The sequence below is a fragment of the Bos taurus genome, chromosome 14 (genome assembly GCF_002263795.3).
Source record: "Bos taurus isolate L1 Dominette 01449 registration number 42190680 breed Hereford chromosome 14, ARS-UCD2.0, whole genome shotgun sequence".
Lineage (NCBI taxonomy): Eukaryota > Metazoa > Chordata > Mammalia > Artiodactyla > Bovidae > Bos > Bos taurus.
In genome coordinates this window covers 56,482,268-56,506,410 of record NC_037341.1, presented here as the reverse complement: position 1 = coordinate 56,506,410, position 24,143 = coordinate 56,482,268, and the positions used below count along the sequence as shown (strand labels likewise).

The window sequence follows — 24,143 nt, the reverse complement described above, 5'->3', positions numbered from 1 at the left end:
GAGTGACCACCAACTTATAATCAAAATAAACATTACCATTTGCTGCCACATGTCCAGAGTACCCGGGAAACAGTACAATTTTCCTAAGGCAACTAACACAAATCACTGATTTTAAAAGAAACAATTTAGCATAGCAAACAAAGAGGCAGAAAGAATTCCTTTTCTAGATGCTCTCTTCTTCATATAAAAATGTCAATATCTACATTCTTGACAACTCTGAAAGTTTCAAAAGAAAAGAGGTTTTTCTCTTATCCTCTCTCCTCCAAACTACTTTTGAGGTTGGCATGTATAAAACAGACCACATAAATTGCAACTCAAATGTAAACAAAATGTACAGAAATAAAGAACATATGTCTAAAGCATATTTTCTTGACCCCATCTACTGAAAATGTGCTTATTTCCTGCTCTTGGTTTAATCCATCACAATCTACAATCATCTTTAGTTATAGTATCTAATACCTAATCCACATGTTGCTGTCAGTTTATACACAGAAAACAAAAACTAAAGAGGTCTTATTAATATTGCCTTTAAAAAGTAGATGTTTGCATGAGATTCTAGTTCTAGCTTGCTAAATAGTATTTTCTTTTAAACCCTATCAAGTTAAAAGCCAGGGCTTCCCCAGTGGCTCAGCAGTAAAGAATCTGCCTGTAATTCAGGAGATGTGGGTTTGATCCCTGACGTGGGAAGATGCCCTAGACAAGGAAATGGCAACTCACTCCAGTGTTCTTGCCTGGGAAATCCAATGGACAGAGGAGCCTGGTGGGCTACCGTCCATGGGGTTGCAAAAGAGTCAGACACCACTTAGTGACTAAAGAACAACAAAGTTAAAAGCCACTTAAAAACACAAAGTAGATGCTGGTCAAATAATGTCACATAAGAGGAGGAGTGAGTTATTTTCAAGTTGAAATCCTAAGTAGTAGCAGTTTTTATATTTAAATTTTAGCACAGTCCTGAGAAAATATGACCAAGGGCTTAAAGAATTGCTCCATATTGTTACTAACAGCTGCAGTATGGTATGCTGAGGCTGCCGTGAGCAAAAGACAGAAGGCCATCCGTGCATCTGTCCAAGCATTACCTAAATTACTTTAACCACCTGATTGCTTAGATGTGTCAGAAAGAGAGAAGCCATTCCAGGCACCGAGCTACTAGAAATGGGGTTGGGTTCAGATCCCAGGGCTCCTGGGCAGGCCAGGGAGCAAAGGGGCAGAGAAGAGTGCTCGGTGTGGTTCTGTGGGGACAGCCTCAATGGGAGGGCGACCTTGAAAGACTAAGGATGGAAAGAACAATCTTGCACTTGCACTTTTCCCCCCAACAAACTGAGGGTCAATGATACTAAAATTACGGAAGAAGATGGCCTTCTCCTGTAAGGTAGGAATGGCTGTAAGTAGGAACGGCAGAATCGAAACAAAGCCAGTGACTCGACACTTCGCATTTATAAAATGACCTTTGAGGTATGTTTCACTAGCTATCTCAAGCGGGAAGATGTTGGGAGGTGATAGTGATGGCAGAGTGTCATGTTTTTAAGAAACATTTAGTAAAACAAAAATAAAATGATGCACTGAGGTGGAGGGAGAAATAAAGTCAGCTACTTTGATGTCAGACAACTATGGGTTTATCTTTGCGTTTTATGATAAGGAACAAGGGAAAGGTACAAGTAAACATGAGCTTCCCACTCTTGGCTTTACCATTAATAACTTGCTACATCTCTGTGGCCCAGGAAAAGAATCCTAGATCTCAGTTCCTTGCTCTTCTCTAATAGGTAATGGGAGAATCAATGATGTTCAAAAAACATAGCCATTGAGTCAAGAGCTAAAAAAAAAAAAACAAAGAAGAAGAAGAAAATTTTCCTTAGTTCTTCAAAAGATCTCCTTCATTCAGATTTGTGATCAAATGTTACTCCCTCAATTTCCCTGAACACCCGACATAATACACACTCAATCCAATCTTTCACTTGCTCCTTATCCTGCTTTGCTTTTCTTCACACGGCTCCCACCTCCACATGAAATAAGGCACTCATCCACTTCTCTAAGGCCATGATACCCTCTAGGAAAAACACTGTTAGGACTGTGTACTCATGATTGGTACACAGCACTGCTCAATAAACACCTGATGAATACATTAAAATTAGTTGTCATGGGACTTTACAGATAGGACAGACTATTTCAGGTTGGGGTGGCATTGGTCAATCCTGTGAAAGACTACTGTCCCCTCCAAATGACATTTCCCCCCACCATACATGAACGTCTCCCAACTTTGTAGCTGAGTAGCCATGATTTTGTTCTTCCATTTATCACTTAAATATGATAATTGCATATTTTTCTATTAATATATTGCCTAATGTACAACATAGTGCAGACTTTAAATTTATTCCATTTAAGCTGCAGGTTATATATGAATAGGATAACTTGGTCCCAACATGATTAATTCTATTAGTGAGCTCAGGGTGAGAGGGAGAGAAGTGAAGACAGTTACATCTGCTAGGGGCCAAGTCTTCATTTTTAGTAGTCTGTTCTTTTATCCCTTGCTTCCTACCCTCATTGTTCAGTTTTTTCCCTCTAACTCATTGTCACCCTTTCCCATTATCTTTTTATGATCCCCTCCTCTTTCCTTCTCCATCCTCCTGCCCTCTTTCTCCGTATCTCCCACTAACTAAACTATAAGTCATTTGAAGATTTTACAAGAATCTTGCTCAGTCTTTGAGAGTCTTAGAAAAGGAAGGAGGAAAGAGGAAGAGTGTGAACTGCCAGATGGAAAAGGCTGCGTGAATGCACAGCTGTAGCTACTGGAAAAGTGTTCAGTTCTCGGTCATAAAACAATATTCTCTTCCTCACCCTTCACATGACAACCACAAAATATATCCATGTCATTTTTGGCCATTAGTCTTAGAATCATTGGATTTTAGAACTGGACTGGATCTTCAAGATTGCCTACCCCAATACCCTCAATTTAAAATAGGAAATAGAAGCCAGGAGAGGTCAAGTGACTTGCCAAGGATCATAGAATTAATGAGCTGACAGGGTGCAGAGACCCAGATCGTCTGATCACCTGACCAGAATCCTGAAGAATGAGTGTCAGAAAAGCCCAAGGAACTCTACAGATTACATCATCAGAAATGAAAGAGAAGATAACTGATCAAGAAAAGTTTGGAAATGGACGCTTACTTCATGTCATATATCAGTCCATGACTTAAGATATTTTCAAATATCCTTTCATTGTTTTAAAGCAAATAAGCACTGATAGTTAAGAAAAAATAGGCTAAAGCATTACATTGTTGTTTTTAAATCTTACAGCCATTTATTGTTTCATTTGTAATAGTTTTTAGTGTAATATCTTATATATTTACTTAGGACTACTCCATTTTGCTGACCTCTAACTTACGCCTTCCAGTAATGAAAAGCAGCTGATTTTAATGTGCCCGTGCTCTAGTGTGAAGGAGGTTAAGGCTGCGTTTGTGTGCAATCAGGTTAAGACTGGCTCCAACAGGAGGAAAATCCATACATATGTTGAAAAGATCTGAAAAATGCCTGTATTCCCAACCTGATTACGACTTACATTTTTGCATGGTTTGTCAAAGCAGATCACTGAAATCAAGTCAAGATGTAAAACGGGATAAAGTGGTTTTCTTCTCCATTCTTCCATTAATCACCGTGACCTACAGAAGAAAGGAACCTTTTCCTCTCTCACCTGAGGCAAGGTGGGATACTCCACTGAAAGTTATGCCAATTTTTATCAATTGGTGCTCAAGTTCCAAAATTAATTTTCTAGTTTTCATTTTCTACATTTGTAAATAGAAGTTATTTTATTGCAGAGTCATTTTCCATTTCTATCAATTTTATGTTAGTTTCTTTTTTATAAAACAGAAAACAAATTCCAGTATAACTTTTAAACCTACTAACTGTAAAGATTACTTAAAAATTGAATTTATTAAGCTGGATATGTTGATACAGGGATTAGACAATAGCTTATCTCTGCAAATGTCTGTCCTAATAAATAATATTTGGCAAAATCTAAATGTAAATTAAATAAGAGTTCATGACTGGTTCACTTGTCAAAGAAAATATTAACAGATGATACATAAACTTTTGTTTTGACATGATTTTAATTGCTGACAGTGTCAGGTTATATCTCTTAAGACAGTACACTGCTTTCGGAAGCATAAAAAAAATGCAATAAGCATTATAGGTTAAAAATCTAGCTGTTATCTACAAAATTCTCAGCAAGACCAGGGCTAAGTCAAAATAGTTTCTGAGGGGAGGGGGGCATGCTGGTTCTTGTTACACATAAGCATGTTTGTTATAGGAGCATTTTCAGGTTAATTTTTGCTATTAACGTAAACCACAATTGGGGGACCATGTTGCTGGAAGAGGAGTGGGGGGTAGTTATATAAACAATATACAACAAAGAAAGCCTTTATTCCCAATACCTGAATACATTGGGTTTGTTTTTAGGCACAAGGTTGCAGGTTAAATGCTCTCAGCTATCCAAGAAGTGGCTTATTAGTTTTGTAAGAAAATATTTTCTTATATTTTGACTGAAAAATACCCAGTGTAACCGAACAAAACCATCCTTGTTAGTGCAAAGCAGACCCAAAAAAACTTTGTTTCAAAGACTCAGCAAAGAAAAGCAAAACTAATTCAAGAGGAAAAGCTGCCTTCCTAATAGTAGCTTCTGAATCTGGATCTAATAGTTCTCAAAAGGCCGACTGGAGTCTTCAAGTCTTAAAAGTTTTGTCTTCCTCCATGGATCACAGACATTCTCTAGGAGGCAGCAGAATATGGATATAAATCCATTCTAAGCAGATATATATTCTTCTCTGGGCTACAGCCACAAAGCTGAAAGCTATGCCCCAACAGCAAGAATGAAGGCAAACGAAAGTTTTGATTGTTTCATAGGGCAATTTTCTACATGCAGCTTTCTTTTTTTGCTCTTCTATTTTGTGCACTAGAAAAATCCTAACTTCATTTTTGGCAATGCGGCATCCGCTAGTGATAAAATAAACAGTAACGAGATTATGCTTTCAGAAGCACAGCATCAGCGCTAAGAACTGCATTTCAACATACTGACTCGGCTCCAGCCAGCACCTGAGCTATGTACACTTCTCCCAATTTGTAAGTGGGCCTAATCCTGTTATTACAGAATAATTACTGCAAATCAGCACAATTACTACAAAGACACAAATAAACATACACATACTAGTAGCTGTTTTCCACAAATTATTACCAAAACAGAGAACCGGCTCATTGTGGCAACATTAAGACAATGTTTATTCCTCCCAGTGTTTGGGCAAGTTTATTTTAAGTTGTCATCTTCAACTAGTAGTGATACAGATGATTTTACGGATTCCATAAACTTTCCTAATCTAAACTCTTCTCAACTGAAAGTTGGCTGCTACTCTTAGAGCAACATCTGCAAAGGCCTGATTTCATAAGAACTGACTCTTATGGTACATTAGTGAAAAAAAGAAAAAGAAAAACACTGACACACACATACACACACTTTTGGAAATCTCGTTTTAAAAGTTGATTTGTAAAGTTGTCTTCTAAATTACTTTCAAGGTATCATGAAATTAAACAGTCATTTTATATTCTTCACAATTTAAGCATTTGTCTCTAAGGAAGTTCGATGTGGAATTTTACCTTCTTGCCAATGTTATTATCAGGTTTCCTTCTTGGATAAATACTCTTTATTGGGAGCAAGGGTGATTAGGGACGAGGAAAATCCAGAAAGCACATAGTCCACAATAGGGATTATCTGAACTCACCTCCTGGACAATGCCTCATGGCCATCTTACATCTCCTGGATTCTGCAATGGTTGGACAGGGTATCGTGTCTTTTGCTGGCTTTTTAACAATTTGCCGTGTTCTGGTTTCCAGACCCCACTTAAATCCACATGTGCGATTATTTCTGCTACAGGTTCCCCATTCACTCCAGTGGCCAACCTCACATCCTTCTAAGAGAGAAAAAACAAACACAGGTAACAATTTGGTATACATTTCTCCATTGTTACAAAATTTATATAGCAGTATTTCTCTACTCCTTCACTTTCAGATACCAAAAATTAAGCTGTATAGCCCACAAGACCTATATATACCTTTTGGGAAATGTTGGCATTATGGAGTTACAGATAGAAGTAAAAAACTGCCACATAAGTAATTTTAAAACTATTACTTTCTTTTTGTCCTGGTTCATTTTTTGATGGGATGCTAACTGGTCCACTCTAAAGACACTGAGTATATTATCTTTAAAAGATTCAACAGCTAAAACCTACAGTAAAATATACTGTTTTCATACCACGAAGAGGAGACAAAATTTTACAGGTAAATTCTCCATGCCCCCACTGAAATTCACAAGTGTGTTAGTTTTAGTTAGAAGTAAATATTAATACTTTATGAAAAGGATAGGGAATGTTTTTGCATTTTCTGATTATCTCATTTCCTTTAATAGGTGTCTGGAAACCACAGTAGGTATTTCTTATTCCCTAAATTGATGCCATAGTTTAAAAAGTAAACAAGTATCAGATATTTGAAAATGTATGTTTTCCCAGGTATGTAAAAACTTTTAGCATCCTCCTTTTTTAACTTCATATAATGAAAAAGTAGGCTACTCTGCAACTCCCCTGGGATAAAAGAATAAAAATATACAGAGTTAAACCTCATCAAATTCACCATTAAAAGCCCCTAGTGTAATAGCAGAAGAGGACGCAGGCACAGAATCCACACACAATGAATATTTCTTCATCCAGATCTCATAAGGCATCATGGTGACTCTTAGGTTTTTCAAAGCTATTTAAGATTTTTATCCAGGGGAATGCATAGGACTGCTGTTAATTTGTTAGGACTACTGTTAATTTGTTAATGCTTAAAAGTTTCATAAGAATTTCCTCTGGACTTCTATAATTGGTATGGGTCTTGCCTCTCAAAAACAAATCCAACATTTTGAATGGGCTCTTTTGGTGACTTTTCTATATTTTTCAATAGAGTGTTGCTTATATGCATGTATTAATTCACACATATATAGAAACATAAGCACACATTTCTTCAAAAATCTCTCATTTAAATGTGTTCTCTGCAAGCTTTCAAATATAGTTATAGACTACCTTGGTATTTACGCAGGAAAAAAGTTCTCGACTGAAGTCTCCATTTTAAAAAGATGGAAAGTCTCACTCATAATACATTGCTCTGTTGTACACCATACCAGATATAAAACATGGCAAATAAAATTCAGGCATGTTGGGGGTGGGGGTGGTGAAGATGCCATTACACTTGATTAGATTCAGCCATTTGACAGAGCTTTACATTTTAATCAGTGGCATTAAAAAGTGCCAAAAGGTTTTTTAAACACAAACCCCCCCCAAAATTTGTAAAAATATGTATTCCTAATTGTTATTTACAAACAGCATATACGTGCAGATTAAATTATGCATTCTACATACCTAAATTTAGTAAAATTGTTTTAATGCACTTTGCAACATGCAGTTAATCATCAACAAAGTTTATGTGGCACAAAAAAAATCTCTTCCTAATTGATTTTTTTAATATGAATGTGTGGCTAAGCAAGAAGATACAAAATTAATACACATAATGAAAATGAGAGACTAACCACATGACCCTGCTTAAAAAGTTCCTTCAAAACAAAATGTTCTTCTCTAAGTTACTAAAAAGATAGTTAAGAAATGGATATATTACATAGATCATAAAAACATTATTCTAAACATTTCAGTAGTTTAACCTAATGTTCTACCCGCAAATTTTGTAGCAAAATGTAATTTATGATACTACCCAATGGCAGAATGACTAAAGAACTCAATAGCATAGAACTTCAATAATTTTCAGTTCTAATTAATAACATGAGAACCAATTCGTTTTTAGGATGGATACATCCAGCATGCATTTTTTCCCCCAAGAAACAGGTGTTAAAATAAAAGTGGAAATTTGAAAGTTACATGAAACACTACTCACCCACACATTCCATGGTTTCATCTAATGCTGCAAAACCATCTGGACATTCCTCAAAGCAACGGCCTCTATGCAAATAAAAGCCTACTTTGCACTTGGTACAAAAGTCTTTGCTAAAGCAAGAATCACAGTTTTCTATTCTGCATCCTAAAAACAATTTTAAAGAGAAAGAAAATTTCAGTCAAACAATTTACTGGTTTTGCAAGTAAAACTTTCATAAACTCACCATTGGAATTCTAGTGGTCAGAGAAATATGTGTTTAGCTCATTAGTTTCCTGATGCCATCTCCTTCTACATCACTCCTACCTCTTCCAACAGCTCACCACATCAATAGGCTGAGAAAAAATTGCAGCCCAGGGCCCTAGGCAGCATGAGATCCTGCAGAAATTTTTGCAACTCTAAATGGGATTAAAATAAAGGTTAAAAAGAAAACACCCCCACTACAAATGACACTGCTGCTGGGACTGTAGTCTGTTCTGCTCTTCCAAAGACGTACTATGAAAAATGCAATGGAAACAACCTAATCAGTCTCTTCTGGTCCAAGACAGTTAACTAAAATTCTGTAATGAATTTGCTTTCATCAGTGGGTGTCAACCAGGAGGGGGACTGTAGGTCATTTTGTGGAAGACCCACAATGTGCCATACATTTCCACTTCACAACAGTCTGTCAGGGTGAGCGGTAGTACCCCTATTTTGCAAATAAGAAGCCTGAGACGAAGTCAAGAAGTTGGTAGTGGCTGAGTCGGTGCTGAGAGCCCTACACAGACTGCCTTCTAAATCTCTTCTCTATAACACATTAGCTGCATTTCTTTGGAAACAGTTGATGAAAGAGAAGTGCTTTCACGTCTGCCAGGTATGGTTTTGACCTTGACTCCCAGTTCTGACCTTCCCAGTTCTTGACTTTGAACAGCTATTTATACATGCCTCTCTGAGTCTCTATTTCCTCTGTATAAAACAGGGGTGTCACTAACTTTGTAAGGCTGTTGTGAGGATTTGAAATAACACGTGTAAATTGACTAGCTTATAATAGGTGGTCTGCTCCAGTGGATTAGAAACATGTATTTTTCCATCAAACCATCACATTACAACAAGGTATAAAGAGAAGCAATAATTTAGACTTGTACTCAAGATCAGATTCCCTGGTATGCCAGTAACATCTGGGCCAGAGGTAATTGGCATATAGAGGTGAAAATAAATAGACTCTAAACTATTCTTCAAGGAGAAGGAAGGAAAGGTTGGAGAATTGGTTAATTGAAAGGTGAGGTTTTCAACAGATTACAGTACATTATTACTTGTAACAGATTTAATTGCTGGCAATTAACAGCACATAAAGCTCTATGAAAACTCCCTGGCAACCCTTTTACTCTTTTAACAAGCCTCTGAGTAACTGTTTTTGGTGATTTAATGATTCAGAAAAGCTTTCAAATCTAGTTTCTGCAACCAAAGATACAATTGAATAAAAAATGTAATCAAAACATGAAATCATTGAATTCCAAAATTTTAAAAATTAAGACGGCAAAGCCAGAATGTGGACTATAAACACTAAAAAAAGTTTCTGTTAAAACAATTACAATATAAATAATGACAGTTTCTAGACTTATAAAAAGACAGTGGCAACTCATCACCTTTTAATTTTGAGTCTAAACAGGACTTTATGTATTAAATCACCACCCTGAAGCAGCTAATTCAACTTCTAAAATGTTACACAAATTTACAATTGGAAAACCAACTATGTGTGGGTGAAAGTCCATAGTCAAATTATACTATTGCTCTTTTTGGGGAGGATGGTGGGCATAGAAGAACAGTTTATCACCCTATAAAATGTTCATTTGTAGTCTTAAATGCTGTAACCTATATTTTAATAGAACAGTGATCTATTGCTGGTCAGTAGCTTAACCATGGTCAAAATACATGACCATCCTGTCCACAAATTGTTGGCTTTCTTGCTACATTTTTTTTAAAGCAAGCCGCCTTTCTTGTTAGCAGTATTATTTTCCAAGAAGTAATGATAAACATTCCAAAGTATAAAAGAGAACTAAAGGGTGAAGAGAACAACACATTATATTTTAAAAAAGAGAAGACTGTACACTTCATAAATCAGCTGTTATCTATAAGATCTGATTCTAACGTGGTCTGCACCAACAAGCCTTTTGGCCAAAAAGTTATAACAGTATGCATTTGGAAATAATTTTACAAGATCCTTTCCTAATCATTACTGTTATGTGTAGGTCCCTTTCCTCATTTCATCCCATGCTCCTAATACCAGTCCATAGAATGATAGGTGTTCCAGAAATTCCACATTCTCTCTAAAGTCCCCTTTTCAGGTGTAAATCTGGCTAAAAGAAAGTTTAATTATTTGTTCTCAAATTTAAGTACAATAAAATATTGATGCATTCAAATTGTAAAACACTTCAACCATGAAAAAGCACAAGGTGAATTATAAGCAATGACTGAGAATAAGCTCTAAGCCACATCATTAAATTAAACAGGCAAGTGCAGGGTATATAGAATACGATGCAATAAAACCACGACACGAGACTATGTGTGTCTGTATGGAGTAGCTAGAGAAGTTAATTTGGGACTGGGAATAGTGGAATTTTGAAATGTTAAAAGTTATATTTCTGAGCTATGAATTTTTTAATTGTAATATGTTTATGTACTAAAAGTAAAACAAAAATGATATTTCAATACATACTTGTGACCTACTTAAATATACAGAAAATACCACTATATTAACATTCCAAGTGAAATTCTTTTGATTTTTACCAGGCAAGACTGAATAAAAAATTATTCAGTGCCAATTTTTTTTTTTTTCAGATTTGGGAGCATGAAATTATACCCCTTATAAAGTGAAAGTGAAGTCACTCAGTCGTGTTTGACTTTTTGTGACCCAATGGACTGTAGCCCACCAGGCTCCTCCATCCATGGAGTTTTCCAGGCAAGAGTACTGGAGTGGGTTGCCATTTCCTTCTCCAGAGGATCCTCCCCACCCAGGGATCGAACTCAGGTCTCCCGCATTGCAAACAGATGCTTTTACCATCTGAGCCACAAGGGAAGCTATATATGATAGGGACCTACAGGTAACAGTAACCATCAGGAAAGGATCTTGTATATGATAATGGTAAACCTGCCTTAGCCTTCCAAATAATCATTTGACCATCTCCTGCCAGTATCCTTTGTTTTCACATGTTCAGCAGTGCTTTCCAAATCATTAGGAAAAAAGCTAAATAATTGTTTATTCATTGAAGCATTTAAATAATAGCTTTGATTGGTGGTAAAGAATCCACCCTTATGGCAGAAAGTGAAGAGGAACTAAAAATCCTCTTGATAAAAGTGAAAGAGGACTGTTCTATACATCTATGTCTCTTTTGCTGTCTCCCATACAGGGTTATCATTACCATCTTTCTAAATACCATATATATCCATTAGTATACTGCATTGGTGTTTTTCTTTCTGGCTTACTTCACTCTGTATAATTGGCTCCAGTTTCATCCACCTCATTAGAACTGATTCAAATATATTCTTTTTAATGGCTGAGTAATATTCCATTGTGGATTCATGTTGATGTATGGCAAAACAAATACAATATTGTAAAGTAAAAAAAAAAGTAAAAGAGGAGAGTGAAAAGGTTGGCTTAAAGCTCAACATTAAGAAAACAAAGATCATGGCATCTGGTCCCATCACTTCATGGGAAATAGATGGGGAAATAGTGGAAACAGTGGCTGACTTTATTTTGGGGGGGCTCCAAAATCACTGCAGATGGTGATTGCAGCCATGATATTAAAAGACGCTTATGCCTTGGAAGGAAAGTTATGACCAACCTAGATAGCATATTCAAAAGCAGAGACATCACTTTGCCAATAAAGGTCCGTCTAGTCAAGGCTATGGTTTTTCCAGTGGTCATGTATGGATGTGAGAGTTGGACTGTGAGGAAAGCTGAGTGCCAAAGAATTGATGTTGAACTGTGATGTTGGAGAAGACTCTTGAGAGTCCCTTGGACTGCAAGGAGATCCAACCAGTCCATTCTAAAGGAGATCAGTCCTGAGTGTTCATTGGAAGGACTGATGCTGAGGCTGAAACTCCAATACTTTGGCCACCTCATGTGAAGAGTCAACTCATTGGAAAAGACCCTGATGCTTGGAGGGATTGGGGGCAGGAGGAGAAGGGGATGACAGAGGATGAGATGGCTGGATGGCATCACCAACTCGATGGACATGAGTTTGAGTGAACTCTGGGAATTGGTGATGGACAGGGAGGCCTGGCATGCTACGATTCATGGGGTTGCAAAGAGTTGGACATGACTGAGCGGCTGAACTGAACTGAAAGAATTCACCTGCAATGAGGGAGATACAGGCTCAGTTCGTAGGTCCAGAAGATCCCCTGGAGAAGGGAATGGCAACTGACTCCAGTATGCTTGCCTGGAGAATCCCATGGATAGAGGAGCCTGGCAGGCTACAGTCCATGAGTTGCAAAGAGTCAGACATGACTGAGGGACTGAGCATGAATCCATAACAGCCTTTGCTAGAACTACAGGTTTCCCTGGTGGCTAAGATGTTGAAGAATCTTCCTGCAATGTAGGAGATTGGGTTCGATTCCTGGGTAGGGGAAATCCTGTGGAGATGGAAATGGTTATCTACTCCAGTATCCTTGCCTGGAGAATTCCATGGACAGAGGAGCTTGGCAGGCTGCAGTCCATGAGGAAACAAAGAGCTGGACATGACTGAATAACTAACACTTTCACTTTTCACTTTTGATTGGTGCCAAGTTGTAATGGTTCCAAATCGGGAAAGGAGTACATCAAGGCTGTATATTGTCACCCTGCTTATTTAACTTATATGCAGAGTACATCATGCAAAATGCTGGACTGGATGAAGCACAAGCTGGAATCAAGATTGCCAGGCGAAATATCAATAACGTCAGATAAGTAGATGACACCAGCCGTATGGCAGAAAGCGAAGAGGAACTGAAAAGCCTCTTGATGAAAGTGAAAGAGGAGAGTGAAAAAGTTGGCTTAAAACTCAACATTCAAAAAACTAAGATCATGGCATCTGGTCCCATCACTTCATGGCAAATAGATGGGGAAACAGTGGAAACAGTGGCTGACTTTATTTTTCTGGGCTCCAAAATCACTGCAGATGGTGACTGCAGCCATAAAATTAAAAGATTCTTACTCCTTGGAAGAAAAGTTATGACCAACCTAGGCAGCATATTAAAAAGCAGAGACATTACTTTACCAACAAAGGTCCATCTAGTCAAAGCTATGGTTTTTCCAGTGGTCATGTATGGATGTGAGAGTTGGACCATGAAGAAAGCTGAGCACCAAAGCATTGATGCTTTTGAACTGTGGTGTTGGAGAAGACTCTTGAGAATCCCTTGGACTGCAAGGAGATCCAACCAGTCCATCCTGAAGGAGATCAGTCCTGAGTGCTCATTGGAAGGACTGATGCTAAAGCTAAAACTCCAATACTTTGGCCACCTGATGTGAAGAACTGACTCATTGGAAAAGACTCTGTTGCTGGAAAGATTGAAGGTGGGAGGAGAAGGGGATGGCAGAGGATGAGATGGCTGGATGCATCACCCCTGCCTGGTGCAGTGCAGTCCATGGGGTTGCAAAGAGTCAGACATGACTGAGCTGAACTGAACTGAAGTTGTAATGTGATCCAAAGCTCCTCTGACCTTCATACCTTCCTGGTCTCAGTTACTCTTTGCCATAATATAAAACCAAAGCAGGCCAGCTACACATTGAGCAACCTGAACTGACACAAGTGATTTAATCATGAACACCTTGGAATCAAAAGATTTTTAAGGCTAACAACTGCATAACACACTTCAGCCCTGAAAGCCTTTGCTCCCTGGCTTAAGGTCCATCCACAACCCCTTGCCCAGTTCAGCCACTTGTCTTGAAACTGAAGAGAGTTCTAGAAAACCACCATTTGTGCAACCTCATAGATCTGTCCTTTCCCCTCCAGCCAGAAGCCTCTCCCCAAAATTCTTAAGCTTTAAACAGCTCATATTCACATCAACTCTATTAATTCACTTTTATACAAAAGTATATTTTTATATAAAAGTAAAACATCCTCATTACAAATAAAAATTCAAAACAATACAGAAGCTTTAACAGAAAATACAGAAATATTCTTTCTTACCTGAATGACACACCATGTCTACTCCCCAGAAATAGCCTCTGTATTAAAACTTCAGGAAAATCTTTATGTCCATTTTATAAACAAGTGAGTTTCAAAATACCAATGGGATCATTCAATACACTGGTAAGCTTTATAAAACTTCATACTGCCTAAGAAAATAGGTTTATCAAACTTGACTAAACATGGGTCTTGTCTATAAAAATCTGGGCTTTAAGTCCCTGTTCAGAAATACAAGACCCTGCTTTATCCAACGTACACGTTTCTAAATTACAGTGCCTCCTCAAAAATGTAATCCACCAAATGAGAACTGCCAGTGTCGGTTTAAGTAAAATACTGTCCAAGTAAAACTGTGTCCAAATGCTAACTGATAGGGCTGTCATTTGGCAAGGGAAGCTCGCTCCAGCCAAGAAAGAGAAAAATAGCCCGGGCATCCCTTCTGTCCTCCCACAGTATCCATCCTGGCTCCATTATAACAGTTCCCAAATTATACTCTAGTTCAGTTCAATAGTTCATTCCATACATTCTCAAAAAATGGGAGTATGTGCCAGGCATTGTGCCATTTTATGAGAACATAAAATTATAATACTCATTCCCTGTCCTGAAGGTGCAAAAGCTAAAGAGAAGGGGCCATGTGGCACTTTCAGGGCATTGCAACATAGCCTGAGATATTAGAAGCATGTGCTGGGTACATTAGAGGCAGAGAAGAAAGATCCATTTCTCTTCTGCTATTACAAAGTTGATTTTTTTTTTTTTCAGTCTCTGAATTCCTTGTTTCTAATACAGTGCCGGACACATGGTTGAGTTTTAGTGCTTGCCAAGAGAATGCCATTTAAAAACCCAATTCCTTTATATTAAAAACTCATTTGAATGTTTAATATGAGATGGCTTGCACATGCACTGTAAATACCTTTAATATAAAATAAAAACCATGCTGCTAGTAAAAGACTACAAGTCGTATTGGAGGAACAAGTAGTCCAACATCTGAAAACAATTATAATGAGAACGTAAATATGGAAGTGTGGCAGGTCATAGGAGCTATGGAAGTTGGAACCTCTGCTGAGCAGGTGTGAGATAGAGGGGAGAGAAGAATCCAAAGAGGGCAACTCCATCTATAAAACATATTGGAGATGGTTCCCATGGTGTGTGATGGTACCTGAAGGGAGGCGAGAATGAACTGCAGGTTAGATGGAGGGGGTTACTTGAGTTTAGATGGATGTGGGTGGGGGATTTCACTTCTTATTTTGTTTAGTTTCAAAAAAGGAGGTAAAATTGTAAACTACCTCTACTTTGTGTGGTTTTAAGTATTTGAGTAACAAATGAAGAAAAATGAAGTTCAAGATTAGGTCTTCATCTAACTAGATGTAAGAGGTCCCAATAGACTGCGCATGGCTGTTTCATTCCCTCACTTCAACAGATAAGAGCCCCTCAGGGCCAGACATCAGGATGGTAGCTAGTGCATGCGTGCTAAATTGCTTCAGTTGTGTCCAACTCTTTGCAACCTAGAGGCATAGATAAAAAAGCAAAGTTCCTGCACTTCAGGATCTTCTGTCTACTAATAGAAAAGACACCCAGACAGGCAACAAGGAAATAATGTAACTATGCTTAAGTTTATACAGGGTGAGCTGGGGAGAGCTTATTTTCAGCTAACCAGGTGGTGCTAGAATTAAAGAACTTGCCTGCCAATGCAGGAGACATAAGAGATGCAGGTTCGGTCCCTGGGTCGGGAAGATCCCCTGGAGGAGGGCATGGCAACCCATTCCAGTATTCTTGCCTGGAAAATCCCATGGACAGAGGAGCCTGGCAGGCTATGGTCCATAGGGTCGCGAGAAGTCAGACATGACTGAAGCAACTTAGCATGCGTGCATACAAGCTTCTTGAAAGCAGGAAGAGTGTGGAGGTAAGGAATAACCACTGAGAGGTTCATACTCTAAGAGCTAACAGGCACGGGAAAAGGAGTTACAGTGAATCAACAGAACCAACCAACTGGGTGGAGGAGAAGGTGCTCCCCTCCATCCCTCTCCTCTTCCTTTGGTGCCCACTACTCAGGGCCTTGACACCCCGAGAGGGTTTTATTATCTCCCCAGCAAAATCTAGATGACAAAAACCATCTCTTATTTGAATATCACTGTGTGGCTAACAATATAAACAGAAAAATGAAAACCTTAAATGAAAAACAAAAAAATCAACCTTTGCTCAACTCAACTGTGGAAAATGTAATTCGTAATTCTATAGGTTACAATCAGTTATTGGAGAAAGGAAGGAATCAGTGAGGTAGAGAGGACCTTAGACACACACTGAGGAACCTGTTATTTCTTGGTCACCAGGGCTGTGGGCCTCAGGCTCCTCAGTACGTCGTGAGTATCTGATCGCGTATGGTTCTCTAATCATCCTTTAGTGTTGGCACCTCGATTCAGAATCTGGCAGACACACCCACACAGAAACAGGGCGCAGGGGGTAAGGGCATTCAGTCTTCAGGTTGCAGTTGCAAGGATCAAAGAACATCAAGTCAACCCCTGGAAAATTAGAGGTTTCTCGGCTCAGTTTTCACTCAACTTTGAACAGAAATTAAAGGAACAGGTTGCTCCAAAAGACATTTGAAATTAGACTTTAAGCAGTTGTTTCACATGGAAAGTACTAGACTGTGCGACTTCATATGAGGTTTCTTAAAATTGTTTAAATATTTTTAGGCTTCTCTAACAACTTCAAATACTGCTGTTTAACATTCCTTCTCAAAACATGCAATGGTTTATAAATATCCCTAAATAAAGTTCTTCAGCTTTATGTTACCCAAGTCATTCCTCTGCAATGTGTACTATTGCAGTAATCCCATTAGAGTAGGGCTGATGAAAACTTATGACTTAAAATCTAAAATTACATTTTTTCTGGTAAGGTCTAGTTACACATAGCTCATCAGAAACTTCATTATAGTTCAACCTAAAGGAAAAAAAGGACAGATTCAGAGGCTTCAGGACTCGGTGTTTCATACTTACCACTGTGCTATTTGAATGATGATGCAGAAACCCAGCATTAATTTCACTAAATTAAGAGAAGATCCAGGATAGAAGTCTGTGTAAAGCCCACCAGAATGAATTTAAGTCAAGAGTGTATTTACTATTTAGGAGAGTTAAAACAGAGTGAAATTCAACTGTGTCAAGTGCAGAAGAGGACACTTTGAACAAGAACCAAAGGCAGAAAATGAGAACTATGCTGAGAATATAGTGTTCTTGCAAATAGTACAGTGGTTAGCAGAGCTGAGCTTACAATCTTGGCTCCCTTACCGTTGTGTGACTGTCAACAAGTCAGTAAAGCTCTCTTTGCCTCAGTATCCTCACCTTTAAAAAGCAGGTAACATCAGGCCCTATCTCAGAGTTGAGAAGAGTCAGAGGTTTAACAGAGGCAAAGATCTCAGCATAATATCTAAGAAAAGAATGCGAACTATTATAAGTGTAAAAACTTGCCAACAAGGATAGTTTAAGATGTCATGTGGAAGGAAGCTCAAATAAGGTATCAGCATACTGTGTGTATGGGTATATGTGTATATATTTATATATCCTATACATTCATATAAATTTTAACTATATACCTGTGAGTATATATGTATATATATGTACTTCTGCTGCTGCTGCTGCTAAGTCGCTCAGTCGTGTCCGACTCTGTGCGACCCCAGAGACGGCAGCCCACCAGGTTCCGCCGTCCCTGGGATTCTCCAGGCAAGAACACTGGAGTGGCTTGCCATTTCCTTCTCCAATGCATGAAAGTGAAAAGCGAAAGGGAAGTCACTCAGTCGTGTCCGACTCTTAGCGACCCCATGGACTGCAGCCCACCAGACTTCTCCATCCATGGGATTTTCCAAGCAAGAGTACTGGAGTGGGGTGCCATTGCCTTCTCCATATATATGTACTACTCAAATGAAAGGCATTATCCAAAGACCACTGTCTATAATAAACAGAGTATATCCTTACTCTTGTTTAGGTCACACAGCTAAACACACTGAATGTGATCACTTGCTGAGTATCGACATGGAAAGTCATCTATTTCAAACATTCAGAGCCAGGATTTAGGGAAGTTGAGATCTAAATGTAATTTTGAATTTGGTGGGGGAAGTTACATCCTCTTTGTGCCCTGGTCCCTTCACTGTCAAATACGAGGAGAAAATATCTGACTTACCTATATCAGAGTATCAAGTTAAAGATCAGAACACAAAAGGTTAAAAGATGCCACATGAAATCTGCATTACATTCTAGAGCCAAATAAACCTAACCTTCAGCAGATTGCTTCAAATATTCAGCATCCCTTTCTAAGCACTATAAAGATGTTCAGTTTATGAAGTGCATTAAAGATGGCATGGCCTTTGGAGCAGTGACAAGGATGGGAAAAATCTTGCCCTGACAGCAATTTTAATCCTCAAATTGCAATTTGGTAGAATGAATGGATTCAGTCCAAAAATGTATACACTGTTTTTTCAGATAACTACAGAATTCTGTTTTATATGCTTTTTAACAAAGTGTGTTGTTAGTTACTCAGTTGTGTCCGACTCTTTGCAACCCCATGAACTGTAGCCTGCTAGGCTCCTCTGTCCATGGAATTCTCCAGGTAAGAATAGTGGAGTGGGTTGCCATTTCCTCCTCCAGGGGATCTTCCCAACCCAAGTCTCCTGCATTGCAGGCAGATTCTTTACCAGCTGAGCCACAAGTGAAGCCCAATATCAGAATTGAAGCCTTATTTCAACTTCAGAGTATATATATGTTGTCAAAAATTGTTTTCTCCTGATTTAAAGTGTTACAACACTTCTTTTGAAAAACTCTCAAATTTGTAAAATATGTTGCTGGTACCTTCACTGCAACATCTGACTATTTAAAAATTATATCTTGCCCACCCACACAAAGAAATCTGAAGAAACATTGAGCCTTGGGTAAAATCATGTGGTCAAATAATAAGGAACTATAAAAGTGTTGGCTTCATTTCTCATATGTTCAAGTGATGGATACTTGAAATAACTCTTAAAACAATGGGGAAAAAAATGGGAATACATAGCTAGATGTTTAAAGGGCTTTTTTTCCCATTTAAAGAATATGAAAGAAAAGGACACTATCTCAAAATAAATTAGAAAAGGAATGTGATAACAGTGAACGAAGTTTCAAAAATTATAAACCAAATGAATCTCTCTTTTCAGATTTTAAATTCCTGCCAGTAGCCAACCTCTCATGTAGGTTACTCCTTGTGCTTTCCTTTTTTTGGTAGCTTGTTACCCTTTTATATTAAGGTGGAACCAAAGCAGTTTAATAAATTTCAGACCTGAGACTTAGTTGAACTTTTCCAAATGTTGGAAAATGCAGATCTCTCCACCCAACTAAATGGAAAAGCATATGTAAGCTAATATCTGCCTTGTACTCCACTCAACCTCCATCCAAGGAAAATAGGAAGAATCTCTCAATTCCTTCACACTCCAAAGAGGTAAAAGCCTTTCACCTTTTCCTGTGAAAGGCCAGACAGTAGGTATTCCAGGTGTTGTGGGCCCTACAGTCTCTGTCTAAACATGATTAGATTAGATGATTACACATGACTGTTTTCCAATAAAACTTTATTCATGAACCCCAAACCTACAGTATCATTTTTATGTGTCATAAAATACCATTTTTCTGACTTTCTCCAACCAATAAAAAAATCTGAAAATTATTCTCACCTGAAGGGTCCTACCAAAAAGGTGACAGGCCTGATTTTGCTGCTGGTCATATGATGCTGACTATGAAAGCTAGAAAATGATGGAAATTCATGGGCACATTAGAAAGGGGAAAAAAATTAAAGAATTTCATTTTTAAAACACCAAATGAAAGCACTTAAGCTTAGAGAGACACAGAGATGTCTTATACACTCTGGCTGTGTAACACAAATACAGTATCAAACAAACATAAGGATGCTACAGTTTAGTTATTTTGGCATGGGGCAACATTACTTCAATGTTCAACACACTATATTGATAAATTTAAAAGGACGACTACTTATCAGTTTGCAACGTTTGCAATCAGTTTGCAGGTCAAAATTCCACCCTATTTTAATAAGCTTTTACTTTCTCAATTATGTGCGGAATTCACTTGTCAGTGAAGGGGTTGACTGAAGAGGAAAAAAAAGAATACTTTTACGAAACAAGATTTTGGCTAAAACCTGCATCGTGTTTGTAGATAGTGATCTGATACATTTACCCAGCTCTGTTTGTGAAAGTAGCTTTGTCATGTCTGCTTCCTCGTTTGATGATAAAAGTAGATATGGTCTTTGCTGTGCCATGTGGTGGCAGCCAACCTTAGGCTTGTCAGTGGACTAACCTTGCTCTGTAGGTAGGAATAATACTACCACCATCATGGATTGTTGAGAACAAATGAAAGAATGTACTGGAAAGCACTTTAAAAATGAAAGTGCAAAAGAGGTGCCATAGACAAAGGGAAATAGTGCAAGGTAGCATCTGTCTTTAACAGAGAATGGTATTGTCGGACTTGGGTGTATCCTGAAATAATAGGCTCATTCAAGACAGCTGCAAAACCCACAAGAAAATTAAATGTAAGCTTGAAAAAGAGCTCTCCTGTTAAATATCAGGACAGACTCCAAACCTTGCTACCATACTTTAAAAATTTTTAATATTTTATAAGTAGTATTGAAAATCACATAGCCGTGTTTGCCGCAGAGAGGAAGCTCTTAGAATATCTATTTGATGTAATCTGTCTTCCAGATCAAATAGCAAGAAAGAGCACCCTTTGAGTTTTCTCTACAGGTTATCTGATACCACTAAAGCAGAGTCTTTCTTGCTACAAGTAGTCACAGCATGGCTACCCTAGGTCTGCATAGTAAACAACTGCAGCGTGAAGCTGAATAACCATAACTGGAGTTGGTAATAGTGTCTCCAGTCTGGCCTACATCTTAAATCCTTGATGGTGCAACCATACTGGTGTTTCAGATCTCAATGATTAAACTAAGATTGTTTGACTGCAGCTACATGAGGACATCTGTGATCTTTCAAAAACACAAGTTAGTCATGTCATTTTCTTGCTTTAAAATTTTTCAATGGCTCTCCTTCACTTCTGGAATCAGTTCAAACCTTCAGTTTTCAAACACAAGATCCTTCTTGCTAGACATACCCATCTATTAATACTACTTTCATTCGTCACCCTGTGTACCTTTCACCCAAGCCATGAAGTTTCCTCAAAACCCCTCAAGTCTCCCAGCACCAAGATACCCATGATGGTAATTCTCATAATTGTTAATAACTATGTTCACTATGCTGCTGCTGCTGCTAAGTCGCTTCAGTCATGTCCGACTCTGTGCGACCCCATAGACGGCAACCCACCAGGCTCCCCCGTCCCTGGGATTCTCCAGGCAAGGACACTGGAGTGGGTTGCCATTTCCTTCTCCAATGCATGAAAGTGAAAAGTGAAAGTGAAGTCACTCAATCGTGTCCGACTCTTCACTATAATCACCCAATTAAATGGAGAGCCCTGAAGAAGACAGAGCATGTCTTATTCTATTCAGTATTCACAGGATACAGGTGCTTGACACAACAGATGACGACAGACGTATCTGCTGAATGACTAACAAATGTAACTGAATCTCTTTCAGGTTAGAATAGACACTGAAGCAGAATCCACCTCATGAATGTTAATGCAATAACATGATTTTGTTACAAACAAAAATACTTAAATAATAAAGAGCTCCTTTTCCAAATTAGGCATCAATTTATTACAAACTACACTGAAGCGCCTATGTTTCATTTTTTGTCTTTAAGAAATAAATGTATACATATTCATGTAAACCAAGTAAAGATAAGGTTTGGAAGGAGAGACTGAACACAGCAGAAAATAGACTTAAAGTACATATAAGGTCACAGAGAAATCAATATTAGAGAAGTGAATGGCCAATACCAGGTAGCACTCCATTACCAAGTTTTTTATAGATATAAGAATTATTATGAATTAGAAGTTTGTTATTAGAATTACAAATTAGAAGGTTACTATGAACTAGAAGGTTATTATTTCAGAGTGTGTTACATAATTTGTCTAAGCTTGCAAAGCTACAAACTTACTGCAAAAGCCCAATCAGAGCCCAGGAGTTCCTTATAATACAGTGTTCTTTTAAAGTGATTTTCCACAAATTAATTTCTTTTAGAAAAACCAAATGCCTTGCAATTGTTAATGGGATTTAAAACATTTAAACTAACCATTCATTTAAAAAACTAGTCAAATAAACTTTGATATCTTTCTATAATGCTCAGGCTTGTAACTATATGTAATAGTTTTATCTATATTACATGGTTTATTTTTAAGGAATAGTATAATGGAAAGAATATTCCATTGGAGTCTGTATCTCAGACACTGAGGCCACTCTGCTACTGACAAATCATGTGACTTTAGGGAAACACTTCTTTCATAAGCCTCAATATGCACATTTGTTGGGGTTGGGGGGAGAAGGGGGAGAGGGAACAGAATCAATTAGGTTTCTTCCAGATCTATGTGTAGTTTTTAACTAGTTTAAAGGAACTTCTACATGCTTGCCAGAGGCCTTGTACGGTTGTGAACACACACAGATTAATCAGTGAAAGTGTTTATTAATTGAATAAAACATTCTCTCCTTTAAGAACTATTAGAAATATGCTGTTATTACCTGCTTTCCTCAGCACAGCACAATAAGCTATTGCTTATCTTTATCTGAACTTTGTTTACAGAATGAAAAGATAGGAAATGTCTTCACAGTATACCCAGTTTAAATGAATAGAAAAGAACTCACAGCTAACAACATATTCAGTGGTGACAAGCTAAAAGCATTTCTTCTCAAGATCAGAAAGAAGACAAAGGTATCTATTCTTGCCATTTTTATTCAACATAGTTTTATAAACCCTAACCACAACAATCAAAGAAGAAAAAAAAGAAATCTAAATTGGAAAAGAAGTAAAACTGTCATTATTGAGTAGATGACATGATACTATACATAGAAAATTCCTAAAGACGCTACCAGAAAACTACTAAAGCTCATCAATGAATTTGGTAAAGTCACAGTATACAAAATGAATACACAGAATCTGTTGAATTTCTATAAACTAACAAAAGGGATTTATGAAGGCATTCAGAATCCCAGCATGTTAGAGTAAACTTTTCATAGACTCCCCTGGTTTTTATAGATTAGGACACTGGAGCTCACAATATGAGGGTCATCCATTGTCAAAGAGTAAAGTTGTAATACCTGATCCATCTCCATTCTTGAGCCAGCTGTAGACAAGGCCCACATAAGGCCCCTCCCTATGGGTAGTCACCATGATCCTGCTTTTCTGCCAGTTAACACTCCCCTGCTCTTCCCTTTAAAGTCTGGTCAAAATAAAAGTTTATAATGCTTCTACTAGTGCAGTAAAAGTGAAGGTGTTAGTTGCTCAGTCATGTCCCACTCTTTGCGAGCCCATGCCAGTCTCCTCTATACATGGAATTCTTCAGGCAAGAGTACTGGAGTGGGTTACCATTTCCTTTTCCAGGGGATCTTCCTGACCCAGGGATTAAACCTGGGTCTCCCGCATTGCAGGCAGATTCTTTACTGTCTGAGTCCCTAGAAAAGCTAGGGACTCAGACAGTCTTTTTTTTTTTTAAAGAAAAGCTACTTTAAATCAGAATCTTTTGTCAGAAACTCTGTCCACAAAATCAAAGCATATGGGAATCAGATTCCTAGATAGTAAAACACAATTATAAATTCAAATACCATATGTGCCAGAATACATACACTATTGGAATCGTAGAGAATTAGGAAGAGGGAATTATGACAAAGTGGAGGAGGCAGAGAAGGGAGCCAGCATAGAGTCAGGAGCATTGGAAGCCTGATCCAAAAGTCAGTGTATTCCACCACGGTCAACTTAGTAGAATCCACAATCAGATATATGATCATTGATTTTAATACACTGATGATTAATGAGGGATGTGGGGAAGAATACTCATCACAATATCCTTATGTGTTTATGCATATTAAAATGTGTCTTTTACTAAATGCAAAGCCTTCTCTTCCATAATCAGCGAAAGA

General features: G+C 38.0%; 1 protein-coding gene across 4 annotated transcripts in view; it reads right to left on the bottom strand.

Moving 5' to 3' along the window:
• Positions 1–24,143, bottom strand: part of RSPO2 (R-spondin 2) — a 226,971-nt gene that overhangs the window by 50,257 nt on the left and 152,571 nt on the right. For 3 of the 4 annotated variants that reach the window (XM_059893312.1, XM_025001677.2, NM_001206092.3), the window contains 2 exons: positions 7,960–8,103; positions 5,763–5,951 (listed from right to left, as the gene is read on the bottom strand). In XM_059893312.1, coding sequence (XP_059749295.1) covers positions 5,763–5,951; positions 7,960–8,103 — 333 coding nt within the window. Of the gene's footprint in view, positions 1–3,553; positions 3,654–5,762; positions 5,952–7,959; positions 8,104–24,143 lie in introns of all 4 variants that reach the window. The other variant, XR_009497078.1, reaches the window with a different exon arrangement.